This window comes from Paralichthys olivaceus, chromosome 20, assembly GCF_024713975.1.
Source record: "Paralichthys olivaceus isolate ysfri-2021 chromosome 20, ASM2471397v2, whole genome shotgun sequence".
Lineage (NCBI taxonomy): Eukaryota > Metazoa > Chordata > Actinopteri > Pleuronectiformes > Paralichthyidae > Paralichthys > Paralichthys olivaceus.
In genome coordinates, this window is record NC_091112.1 from 5,797,404 (window position 1) to 5,810,235 (window position 12,832).

At 41.7% G+C, this 12,832-nt stretch overlaps 1 protein-coding gene across 13 annotated transcripts in view; it reads left to right on the top strand.

Annotated features, from left to right (window-relative positions):
* Positions 1–12,832, top strand: part of LOC109639156 (sodium bicarbonate cotransporter 3-like) — a 34,087-nt gene that overhangs the window by 8,799 nt on the left and 12,456 nt on the right. For 3 of the 13 annotated variants that reach the window (XM_020102464.2, XM_069515948.1, XM_020102465.2), the window contains exons 2-11: positions 2,706–2,787; positions 3,543–3,692; positions 4,787–4,928; positions 5,352–5,512; positions 5,633–5,821; positions 6,799–7,182; positions 10,886–11,001; positions 11,759–11,916; positions 12,374–12,461; positions 12,597–12,743. In XM_020102464.2, the coding sequence (XP_019958023.1) occupies positions 2,706–2,787; positions 3,543–3,692; positions 4,787–4,928; positions 5,352–5,512; positions 5,633–5,821; positions 6,799–7,182; positions 10,886–11,001; positions 11,759–11,916; positions 12,374–12,461; positions 12,597–12,743 (1,617 nt within the window). The remainder of the gene's footprint in view (positions 1–2,705; positions 2,788–3,542; positions 3,693–4,786; positions 4,929–5,351; positions 5,513–5,632; positions 5,822–6,798; positions 7,183–10,885; positions 11,002–11,758; positions 11,917–12,373; positions 12,462–12,596; positions 12,744–12,832) is intronic. The other 10 variants (XM_020102466.2, XM_069515951.1, XM_069515950.1 and 7 more) reach the window with 7 other exon arrangements.

Genomic DNA, 12,832 nt, shown 5'->3' on the forward strand with positions numbered 1-12,832 from the left:
TGCTCTGCAGCTAAATTATTACCGCTCCTCATCAAGGCACTGTCACAGCACAACACTGCTCATTATCATGCAAATCCACAAGCATCTGAAGAACGTACACACACACACACATAGGTTACAGGCTACGACATGTGCACACACACATACGCAATCGCAGATGGCTTCATTCAACGTACTTCTGACGAGAGAATGATTATGCAAATATATGTGTGGAAATCTATATGTCATTGAAGACCTACTCAGAGTTGTGAGTCACTAATGAAACAGGGAGAGGAGGAGATGGACATAGAGAACGTGCTTTCCATCACAATGAATTATCAGTGTGGTCAGTGGAGGGGACGGCATGTTGTGGCTGAGCCGGAGACACGACTGAAGGCTGTGATATTATCCACGTATCATGTATCCTTTCATCATGTGGCGAACATCATCACCTTTTGTTTACGGTCTCTCCTGCTTGGCAGCAGTGTCCCTCTGTGATTGGTGGAAGGGACTGAAAGGATCCTCCAATTGGGGGGATATGCTTGCCTTAATGTGTTTGTTCACAAGGCAGGAGAAGAGCAGATATGTATTTTTTGAAATGTTTTCAGAATGTGACATGACATATACAAGAGACTCAATGTCACATATTTAAAAAAACAGAAATTTGGGCTCAAGAGAAAAAGGAGTACTGTAAACAGATTACAATTTTTATGTACAGTTGTCTGCAACCTGTTATTGAAGCATGAAATACAGGACTAAAAGAAAGCTTATCAGACTTTTTTCTTTGTGGTATAAGGGTTGTTAAAGCTATCAATATATTTAAACCTGCTGTATGTCTCAATTTGTTGTAGTGGTTTAACATGGTTTCACAAGCTAGCCTGATTTTCTTCATTTGTTGAATTTTAGTTGTTGGTTTACGGGGGACTGCTGGTGGTTGTGGGCGGTGGAGGGAGTGAGTGAAGGAGGGCAGTGTTTTGATGAGGAACACTGGCTGGAGTAACATCCAAATGAATTGCTGTATTTTGGTGGTAGACCTACAGGGACTTCTCCCGGCATGTTTACTTCTGTGTTGGCCACGCATGCAGCAGTAATTGTCATGGGCAGGGAGTGTGTGTGTGTGTGTGGTGTGTGTGTTTGAACCTGTACGTGTTTCAAACTGGAAGCTTTTTTCAGTGGTCGGTTTAGTTTAAAGATTAGAGATTTGGATTACTTCAGGTTAATGGTGTAGGTTAAGCATGTACTGGTAATGGTCTAAGGGTCAAGGTTACTGTTTACACTCAAGGTTACAGATTATCACACACGTGTGTGTATGTTTGTGTGTATTCTTGTATGTGTGTGTATTCTTGTATAGATATATCTTTGTGATGACCAACAACCTACAGTGAGGACATTTTGGGAAAGGGAGGACTTGTTGGCCGGTCCTCACTGTCTGACCCACTTTTAATGGGCTGTGAAGACCTGGTTTTAGGGTTAGAATTAGTGTTGTGTGTGTGTACACTTACACTTCTATCTTTGTTAGAATCTGATGGAGTGAGGACATTTTGGGAAAGTGGGAGCAGTCCTCACTGTCTGGCATACCTTTAGGGTTTGGACTTAGGCATTTATTTGAGATGCTTAAGGTTAGGCTAATGTTTTCAAATGTATGTGTTGAAGGCTTCAACCGAAACGCTGCTCATTCACTTGTAATGAGCTGACGTCATTGCCAAACTGCGTTGTGGTTCTGTGGCGTAACTCAACTTTTCGTGCAGCAACAGAGAACAATTATACTGTGCTGTTTTTGTATCTGGTTTTGGATTTCATTTCCCTTTACCATTTCATTTGCGTTTATCAGTCCAACGCCATGGGACGAGCAAACCCACCATCAAGCGTTAACGCTGATGTGTGAGTCCAGCACACAGGGTTAGGTGTGTACACGTGTGTTTGGGTCTTGTAATTATTGTGTCAGGGCATTATAATATAGGATGGAATATTAATAATGTTGTCTACCTTTGCTGGCGGGCATCCTGTCTCATCTAATTGGACCTTTCTGTCTTGTTTCCATCACATTGATACTAAGCAAAATATTTTTTAACAAAGGTCATAACCTCTTTTTTAATGAGCATAGCAAACCTCTTGACGTTGCCATGAAACTCGACCTTTGTTGTCTGAACCTTTACAGTGGATATAGTTTCCAGTACAGACTAATTAGTTTGTGGAAACCAGCTCATAGATAAACCTTCCTGTCACATTGTACAAGCACTTGAGGTTGTAGATAATTTATTCAGTTATCACATCTTCTGCCAAATTGAACCTACGTGTCAGCTTGTTTGGTGCTCTGTATCAAATAAGAAGAGAATTTTATCAGTAATCATTAAGTACACTTAACTGCATCTTTCTCCAGACCACGGTCTAAGCTTATTCTGTTGACATCTGATATGGTCGTAATATACAAATTAAAACAAACAGGGCTCAGTACTTGATGATTGTGATGTCTACTGTCTGTAGCCAGGTGGAATTTCCCTTTCGACTTGATCATGAGTCACGACCAAGCAAATTTCCTCTATATTATTATATTCCACACATCTCTCACTGACGGATCCCACATATGTGATTTCTGTTTTGACGGGTAGAGTTTGTAAAAGTTGAATCAAAGCTTGATTTAAATGTTTCATCAACATTGTGTTCTATTACAGTGACGTTAAAGTGTTTTCTTTCCTGATTTTTTGGTCTCTCTTCATCATTCTCAGGGTCTAGATGAAGAGGCCATAGTTGACCATGGAAAGACCAGCTTCACCACTCACTCAAACTATGAGAAGGAAGAGTTGGAAAGTAAGTTTAAAGCCATTTTTCCATGTTCTTTTTTTTGAAGTTTGTGTATTATATGTAAAAACTCTCTTTATTTGAGTCCACCACTCCTCGTGTCTTCCTCACTCCCTTCAATAATATCTCCATTTATCCCATTCTTTCCTTGTGTGACACCTGTGGAGAACTCTGCTTTCTGTCCAGCTAAACTGTCAGTTTTCTTCCCTCCATCTTCTTTCATCTCTTGTATCTTTTCTCCCCCTCTCTTCCTCTTCCCTCCCCTCCATCTCTGTTTTCCTTCATCTCTTCAGCTCATGTCTCTTACTGTGTCCTCCGAGTGCTGCATCCTGGTTTTATTTCTCCTGGGCTTCCCCTCAAATCATAGAGAGAGAAACTCATCTGTGAAAAATTGGCAGTGTTATATAGAGCAAAAATAGGCCGTTTGCATCTTAGAGTTCCTGTGATGGAGTGAAAGTAATGAGGGGAAGTAGATAAAACATTTGCAGGAAAACAGAAGGGTTGAAAAAGTTAAATGCTGTTCTCTGGTTTCCTTCAAGTAGATTATGAAGAGCACTAAAAAGGAATGAAAAAAAGTTCTTTGTATTTTATCTCAAATGGTAGTGAGTCTGAAATTGTAAACTGTATTCCTTCCTTTAGGCTTAATTTTCTTGCAAAAATACTGTTCCTGCTTTTCTTTTTCTCCTTACCATTTACATTTTTCGGTTTGTGTGAAAGATGGTCTCAAAGGAAGGCCGTCTGATTTGTGTCTTTCTTGTCCCCAGGCCACAGAGCAGTATACGTAGGTGTCCACGTTCCTCTTGGAAGAGAGACCAAGCGGAGGCATCGCCACCGAGGACACAAACACCACCGAAAGAAAAGAGAGAGAGATGCTGAGGAGGGGAAGGAAGATGGCCGGGAATCCCCATCTTATGGTTAGACGCTGTTCTTAACACCAAGCACACAGAGACAATCCTCTAAATTAGTATTTCCCTTCTTCAGCTCTACTCTCAAGTCTTATTTTCGATTTAGTGCTTTTGGCCTTCAACTGTTTATGTTCATACACTGGCCAGGACTCTGGACTCGTCTCAGACAATAAACAGTACCCCTTGCAATCCAGAATAGATAGACCAGTATCTCAGGCTCTGTATACTTTTCAATATCTTTTTATAGGTTGTGGTTCTCTTGCAAATAGTTTTAAATTAGAAGTAAATACAAGCCCAGCAGCAAAGTTTGGGCACTCTACTAAGTCCCTTCTTCGTAAACGTAGCGTTTCTCTGCTTTTTAAACAGTCGTAAATAAAACATTCAGCTCTAAAAGGCATTTAAGGCCACAGGGAGCCAGCCACTGACACTGATTGAAGAGTGACATTTTCAGGGACGTGTCAACATGTTTGTGTGAGAAGTTACTGTATCACTTCAGCTGCAGGTACCCAAACGATGCCTTGAATGTTAACGGCAGTCATACAGAATTTTAAGCTCTCACTGAGGGCACAGTGCATCATCATTTATATGATAAATATTCAGCAAGAAGATTTTGTTCCATCCACACAGTTGGACCTAATGCTCGTTCACATAGCAGAGACATGCACTCATATGAATCTCAAATTTAAAAAAAATTGATACTCCCTTATTTCTTCCAGTCATTTCCATTACTACCTCCCTTGTAATATGCCTTATCTATTTCCGTCTTCTTCTATCTAATTCAGTCAGCCATCAAAAGAAAGTTCCTGTGCAGCATCTATGTTGCCATCTTTCTCCACAACCAAAAAATAAACACTTCCTCTCTTAGAAAATATTTAGAACAGTGTTCAATTCAACCATGTGTACTAGCTTAACTTCTCCTATCTTGCATTCACTGGCACTCTGCTGCATTTCTGGACTGTGAAATAGTGTTTAACCATGGGCTGTGTATTATTTCCCCCAGGACTCCTCAGGGTACCTTTAATAACACATGCTGCTTTGATTATTTTTGCTTTTTATCACTGTACACAAATATGATCTTTGTCCTTTGCGCACCCTGTGTCCAGACACACCCTCCCAAAGGGTCCAGTTCATCTTGGGTACAGAGGACGATGACCTGGAGCACGTCCCCCATGACCTCTTCACTGAGCTGGACGAGCTGTCCTTCAGGGACGGCAGCAATGCCACGGAATGGAAAGAGACTGCCAGGTCAGTAAAAAAACTTCAAACCAGATTTAGTTTGGTTTTGTAGTTCTGTTTAATGTTTCTCTTTAATACTCAGGAATACCGAAATAGTTCCCCACAAGCCACTCTTCACTGGAGAGCTTCAACTTTAACAGAGCTTTTATAAATCATGAATTATTATTTTATTATCAAATTAAGAACTTTGAGTTTTATATTGTAGTTGTGACTTGGCTGGCATTTCAGAGATTGTTCCTTTCCTGTTAAAACTTGTGTGTGTAGTAAGGGACAGATTAGGAGGATGACTCACTCAGTTTGCAGCTCTTCACTGTGCTCTGAAAAGTGAGATTTGAATTTGTGAATTAGCTGGGCGATATGAGCCGGAACGACATGTTCTTGAAAGATACACATTTATAACTCTATTGTTAATTGTCACTCTGTTCTCTACAGATGGCTGAAGTTTGAGGAGGATGTGGAAGATGGTGGTGAGAGGTGGAGTAAGCCCTACGTGGCTACATTGTCGCTTCACAGCTTATTTGAACTACGTAGCTGTATACTCAACGGCACTGTCATGCTGGATATGAGAGCCAACACTATCGAGGAAATCGCAGGTACATCTGATGGATGAATAATCAAATGATTCATTAGTCTAATAATATAATTTTCAATGCCCCATTCATGACTTCAATTTTCTTTGTGTGAATTTGTGGTCCTGCTTCTGTCCGACTCAGACATGTTGATAGACAGCATGGTGGCTTCGGGCCAGCTGAAGGAGGACCTCTGCTGCCAGGTGCGAGAAGCCATGCTGAAGAAGCACCACCACCAGAACGAGAGAAAGCTCAGCAATCGCATCCCTCTGGTGCGCTCCATCGCTGACATAGGCAAGAAACATTCCGACCCGCTCTTGCTTGAGAGAAACGGTGAGATCCTTTGAAGCACTCACATTTCTTTTTCCTCCACTTTTTTCACCACCGCGGGAACTGTCGCTAAAAATTCACTGTTCAAATCCCTCAATGCCAGCATAGAAGGTGGATGGTAAAAGTGAGTAAAATCTGGAGAATGATCTGTACTGAAGCGGTTCCCTTAGTGAAAGAGAAATCTGGGTGCTAATGATTGTGCTAACCTGTTTTGCTGGCCTGGCTTTGGGATTTGAAATAATGATTGTTTTCATTACTTGAGGTGACCATGAAATATTGCTTAACCTGCATTGTGTGTTTTTGATGGGCATGGCCACAGTGTTGTTAATGTATGCTCTGCATTTTAAGATCTTGGGCTCCATTCTGAAGTTTAGAGAATGAAAGAAAATATCACATTCTGCACTTCTGTGTGTGTAGTTCTTGCTGGGCTTCCACTGTCACGTCATTAAACCTGAAATACAGTTGTGAAAGGTCTACATTAATGGTGGGTGATGGTTGTAGTCGTAGTGTGAAAGTTGTGTGACCTGCACCGTGATTTATGACTGTCTGCAGCGGAGCACATGTTTGCTTACAGTGCACTGACGTTGTGCTAGGTCATCCCCTCCTGCATGCAAGCTGAAGTTAGGCCTGTGCCTCAGTTCAGTCACGCCGCCGTGTGATTGGTTTGTCTGGAGTTGAATAAGACAAGTGGCTTGGCCCTTGCAGACACTCCTACACGCATCACAAAACTATCCTTAGTGTCTTCTGCTCTCAACCTTGCTTTTTGCTCACGTTTCTGCAAGCACAAATCTCTCCAACTCTGCCACGCTCTTGCTGCCCACCCCTTCCGGCCGTGTCCCCAACCAAGATTCCATTTTTGTGATGTGTTCCTACTTCATGTGTTTTTTTCTCTTGGCTCCATCCCTTATTCCTTTTCCTTCTTTCCCTCCTGTTCTCTCTCCCCTCTCCTCTCCTTTTTTTGCCATTGTCTCCTCTGTTAGGAGAGGGCCTGTCCTCTTCACGTCTTTCTCTCCACAAGCCAGGGGCATCCTCCTCTGTCTCCAACCTGTCCCAGAGACGAGAATCCCGAGTCTCCGTCCTGCTCAACCACCTCCTGCCCTCTTCTTCCTCCAACACTGGGTCCACCCTAGGCCCCTCGCCCCTCACCACCCCACAAAGTACCCCAGCTTTCTTCCGGCGCTCCTCCCAAAGCCCACCACGCACCCGTGGCACAGGCCCTGGCCCTCAAGGCATCCCCGAGGTGGTGGTATCTCCTCCAGAGGATGACGACCCACCAAACTCGACAGAAGATGAGGCAACATCGCCACAGCTCAGCCGACGAACATCCTTGGCATCCCAGAGCCTCGAGCTGCTGCCCTTAGAAGGCAAATATCTGTGTAGCCTGCCAGTGTGAGTCACGGCTTGAACAGAGAACACTAGCACTAGCATGAAAGCTCTGCTCCCCGTTAACTTGTAATGCTCCAACCATGCGGGCCATCTCATCAATAACCCACAGCAAGGCTCTGTTGCTAAGGCGCACTCCCCACTGTATATTATCCACTAAGTTTTTAACATTTCTCTCCTCCACCTCATGATTCTTGCTTCTCTCCCTTCTCTGTTTCTTTCTGTCTATTCCACTGTTGCTCTTGCTTTCCTGAAAACTCCTTATAGCTTGCTTTGCTATTCAAAAATCTGTCTCTCTACATATTCTTAAGACATGCCTCAGCATCTTTGCCTTGCTGGGCCCTGTCCCCGTTCCAGCCTCCTTCATTGTGATTGCATGGTTGCCTTCAAAATATTCTGCTCTGTCTGTGTCACACTTCATCATGTGTCCTGTGACGTTTTACTTTGTTGAGCTTCTCATTCAGGTTGTTTCATGTAAGATCTGTGAGTAGGAATCACTTGATCACATTGTTCCTTTTTGCCACTTGACCGTCTGAGGCATTTGCGTAATTCGGTTATTCAGGAAACATTTACTTATATGAAAATCAGTCAAGCCAATTTAGTGGGTTTATGCAGCAGAATTATTAGGAAACTGTAAATTGAATCTCAAATTTTCAAACAGTTTGTTATGAAATGTAAATGCCTGATATCCATAGAGAGCTTTTGTATAGGATTTAGACAGAGGGCTCTATCTTACACTTAGTGCAAGGCAGCAGCAAGCATGACACAAGAAGTGTCTCTGCTAGTTTTCATTTTCCCGCTCAGAAACGACCTTCAAATAGAAAATGCTCAAGCCATCGAGCTTCCATGTTGGTTCATCAAATTAGACGTTGTCTGATTGGTTTATTTAATGTTATGCACAAAACACAGTGACGAATAATTAAAAGACAATGACAATTGACAATTGAAGCATTCACCAGGTACCGTGAAAACCTTTTTCTGCCTTTAAAGTAGAATGGATTTGGATACATCGTTGATGAACTTGCCCCAATGCATTTTAGACCGTTGGCTTAGATCATTAAAATAGTCTTGAATCTCGACATTTTGCTTGAACTCCAGGAGGTAATGCAAAGCTGCTCTTTACTTGTTGACATTCTCTCTCACTGTAGATGTCATTAATTTGAACTCATGGCTGCAGTTTATTTTTAGTGTTGGTCTGCTGCTTAATCACATCATTGTATTATGTTAATTGAGGCCTTTTTTAAATAATTGGATTAGGCACCAGTAAATGACAACATGCCTTCATCCCCTGCAGATAGCTGCTCATAACATCCTTAGCTGGTAAGTCATTAAACTTGAGTTACGATGTATAGAGACTGATCTAAAACATCCTTTATCCTCAGGTGACTGCCTCATTTCAAGTACACACAAATATAACATTCATGCAACTTGTTCCATTCGCATTGCACCATTTGGCACCCCTGCTCTTTGTGTTCATCAATTCCTGAACAAACATTCTTTTACCCGAATGTTGCAGCAGCCCGGCTAAATCAAAGCCCAGACCAGGGTGGGTGTGTTAGTGCTATCATAGCGGCAACTAACAGTGACTTTTTGTTCTCCCCAAACCAAGCCATGTCCGTTTATTATTAGACTGTGTGCGTGTGCATGTGCGTCTGTTTGCTTCACTCTGGGAATGGCTCCATTTCAAAGTGTGGGTCATTAAAAGCAGTGATCACTTGGCGAGAGTTGAATCTGAAAGGTTGGGGTGGTCTTATTATAGCTGACGAGCTTCAGTAATTGTACCCCTTCTAGGAAAATATACAGTATTTCCCAAGAGGCATGCATCATGACATCAGTGTGTGGGTTATTTGGAGGGAGGGGTTCTAGCCTTCATCGTCACAGTTTAATAATGTGCTCTCTAAGTTGTAAAAAATTGAACTGTTGTACAGCAATGGTGTCTAACATTTGTTAAATAGGGATACAGTGTTTGACAGTAAAATGCCCTGAATGTGTCACTAAGAGGAATTTGTCTGGATGCCAGAAATAGCTGGCTTACAGGTTTCGAACAGACGGCTATGCAGCGACGTGCTGTAGATCTTCTTAGAAGTTATTTGACATGCACTTGAATAGGACTGAGTTGTCCATATAGCTTCTTTATACATAATCCTACATTGAACCCACTGACTATGAAGTCCTGGGTGAAACAGAAACCGTGGAGAATTTATTTTCTAATTAAGAACTGTAGATCACCAGCAGTAGATCTCAGCTCACTGAGTAAACACATCCATGCAGCTACTAGACAATATACTTTAAGAACTGAGTATCAGTCCCAGTGCAACCAGACCCACATAGATTCCGATTTGTTATTTGGTTTCCTCTTTTCTGTTGCATGTGAATGAGAAGTGTGACACCAATGTTTCAAGGGCTGGTATGAGGGAGCATTCCACGGCTTAGCCTTCCTGAATGAAGTTTGTTTACGGACACAACCTTAGCTAATCCCCCCCTTATTCCAAGAGGCTTTGTCGGGTATGTGAGCAATCATGCTCCTGTTCAGCAATCGCAGCTACCCAGAATCCACAGGGGTACAGTTCAAAGGTATGGCTTACTGGCCAGAATGCATGCAGGGAGAAACTGCACATTTAAATGGATTTGGGATTATATGCTGATGAGATTGTGGCACAATAATTAAGATGTTATAAATGTATTTAGTTTTTTTTTTCCTTTATGGCAAAAATGAGAAATTTGTGGAAAAACCTGGTAAAAGAAGTGTTACTTCAGAATTTCAGAGAATAGTGTTCATATGCTATTCTTTGATTCAACACATTACGCCCTCATTTCATCTCCCCCTCTCATGTCAACTCAAGTGCTAGCGTTTCCTGTGTCTGGTTGGCTCAAATCACTTAAGCAGTGTTGAAGCATTTCTGCAATTTTCGCAGTTGTCAGAAGAAGGTGAATTGTCAGGCAAACACTTCCACTCAGATTTAGCTCAAAGCTGACATGAATTCAAGCTAAGCAGGACGGACTTAAGCACCAGAGTAATGAGCTTAACAGACAGAAATCTGACGGCAACGGTGCTGAGTCAAAAATATCCTCACTTTAGCTGAGCCATTACAGTGTCGGAGAAATCATCACATCTAGCTTGTAATGGTAGTGGTGGAAGAAAACATTTTAATCTACTACCTCAATAGGGATTATTTAGTTTTAACAAGTCGTATCTTTGTATGTTATCAGTTTGATCACAACTTTATTTTATATCAGTCAGCTTCTGAAATGCAGTTCACTACCGTGTGCAAAAGGAAACTGTTTCTCATCCCATTGAGATGTAAAGAAATTTGCAGGATAAAGTTTTGTCATTTGATTCTATCTCAAAGCGAATAGTGGAGAAATGAACTGGATATATCCTGGTTGGCAGAAACACTATCCAGGGCTGATAAAACTGGTTATTTGAGGAGTATAGTTAACTGTACATCTTTAATTTCTGAATCTTTCTTTATCTTTTCAAGATAAACACACCTTGACATTTTATTTTCATTTCTTCCTGATTAAAATCTGATTAGGGAGAAAAATGAAAGACAAATGACATTTAATAATGCCTTTCACATTCAGACTTTTATCGTAAATCTCGCAGCTTTTCTCTGCCGGTTATTTCCTCTGAAGTCCTTACACACTGTCAATCATCGCTTTGTCTCTCCCTGTTCCTCCCAGGACCATTGATATCTCCGAACTCCGTCCCAAACAACCTGGATGGCAATAAGGCTGTGGAGAGGAGGCCATCCAAAGTAGGGGTCAGTAGAGAAAGCAGCAGTGTCGACTTCAGCAAGGTAACCTAACCACAGTACTGAGCACAGAAACTGTCTCTCATGGTGGAGGGGCCCATGACCAAGTCCATCTGTGTTTTTCTTCAGTTTCTGGACATTCACAGACATTTCAGTGGCCTGTGTTGAAAACTGCCTCTGTGGGAGCCAATGTGACATTACACATCATCCCTCCTCCCAACAAACTAAGAATTGATAATCAAAATAAAAGTGGTTATGTAACTGTGTTTAGCTTTAAAAAAATTCCTCCCTCTCATGGCCGCCATCCATCCGACCATTTTTCAGTTTGTAATCCATAAAATAATGGCATCCATTGTGACTGCCAGAAAATATGACGCAGTGTTAACATAAGCCACAGGACACAAAAGAGGAATGAAGGCACAGTATTTGCTACACAGATTTAAAAATATGTTGCCTTACTCAAATCTGTATTCAGCCCTTGTACCCAAGAGATATGTATTCAGGGAACATGATAAGAAATGCATCACTGCAACAGACATCTTTGCTCAGTACTATGTAGTTCTTAGGATAGCTACTAACTTTCCTCATTTGTTATCATAGCTAACGACCTGCTGCCATCCCTTCCATTCCCACCTCTTCTTCTCTTTTTGCATGTGTAAACTTCTGTGACACTTCCTGTGACCTACAGTATAGTCTGTTATTGTTTAGCACAACTTCCTCTCCTTGGTCTCAGTATTTGCTCTGTTTTATTATGAGTATTTGTCATCTAATTCCTCAATTTAATTCGTTCTTTCGGTTTTAGGTGGACATGAATTTCATGAAAAAGATTCCTCCGGGTGCTGAGGCTTCCAACGTGCTGGTGGGAGAAGTGGACTTCCTGGAGAAGCCCATTATTGCCTTTGTGCGACTGTCTCCTGCGGTCCTTATCACAGGCCTCACAGAGGTGCCTGTTCCCACGAGGTACACTGAATAGGAATTGAATGATACCAAACTTAATGAATTATTAGATATTCCATAACAGTCACCATTTTTTTTAGAGGTTATTAAACTTTGGCTGCATCAGAGACATTTGTGAAAGTCCTTTTTGCATGGAGCTAAAAAAAACATGGAGGTTTACCGTGTTTCTGACAGTGGTTGGATGTCCACAACACCATTTTTTCAGATCTTAATCTTTAAAGTAACATATCTAAACAAGTCTAAAGCACATGGAGCTAGTGCATGTAGAGCAATAAAAAAAATAAATCCTTGCACAAGTTTTGCAAGAATGGATACACACAAGGCAATTTTAGTGAGAAATTATGAAACCGATATAACTCCACAGTGTCATTAAGTGAATGCAGCGCCTTGTGTTGTGAGTAGTATTGCAGTTACTGTGGTTTATGGTGAATTAGAGTTTGACAGTGTGTCTTGTTCAAAGGTTTCTTTTCCTGCTTTTGGGTCCTCACGGCAAAGGCCCGCAGTACCATGAAATTGGCAGATCAATGGCCACACTCATGACAGATGAGGTAAGAGCTAGAGTCTAATTAAATTAAACTGTCAAAGAAATGTCTACACTGTCCTCACTCTTGCTTTTGTCGTGAATAATTTTAACTTGTAAGTACAGAGTTATTCAATAACTGCTAATAATATACATTTTGTAGATTTTCCATGATGTGGCGTACAAAGCCAAAGACCGAACGGATCTCCTCTCTGGGATTGACGAGTTCCTTGATCAAGTGACTGTCCTGCCTCCTGGGGAATGGGATCCCACGATTCGGATCGAGCCTCCCAAGAATGTCCCATCTCAGGTTAGTGAACCTCTTTGTCCAAGATAGTGTTAGATTTGCCTGGGTGGTGTTGGTGCAGAGATCATTACTTAGCTGCACACTAACAAAAT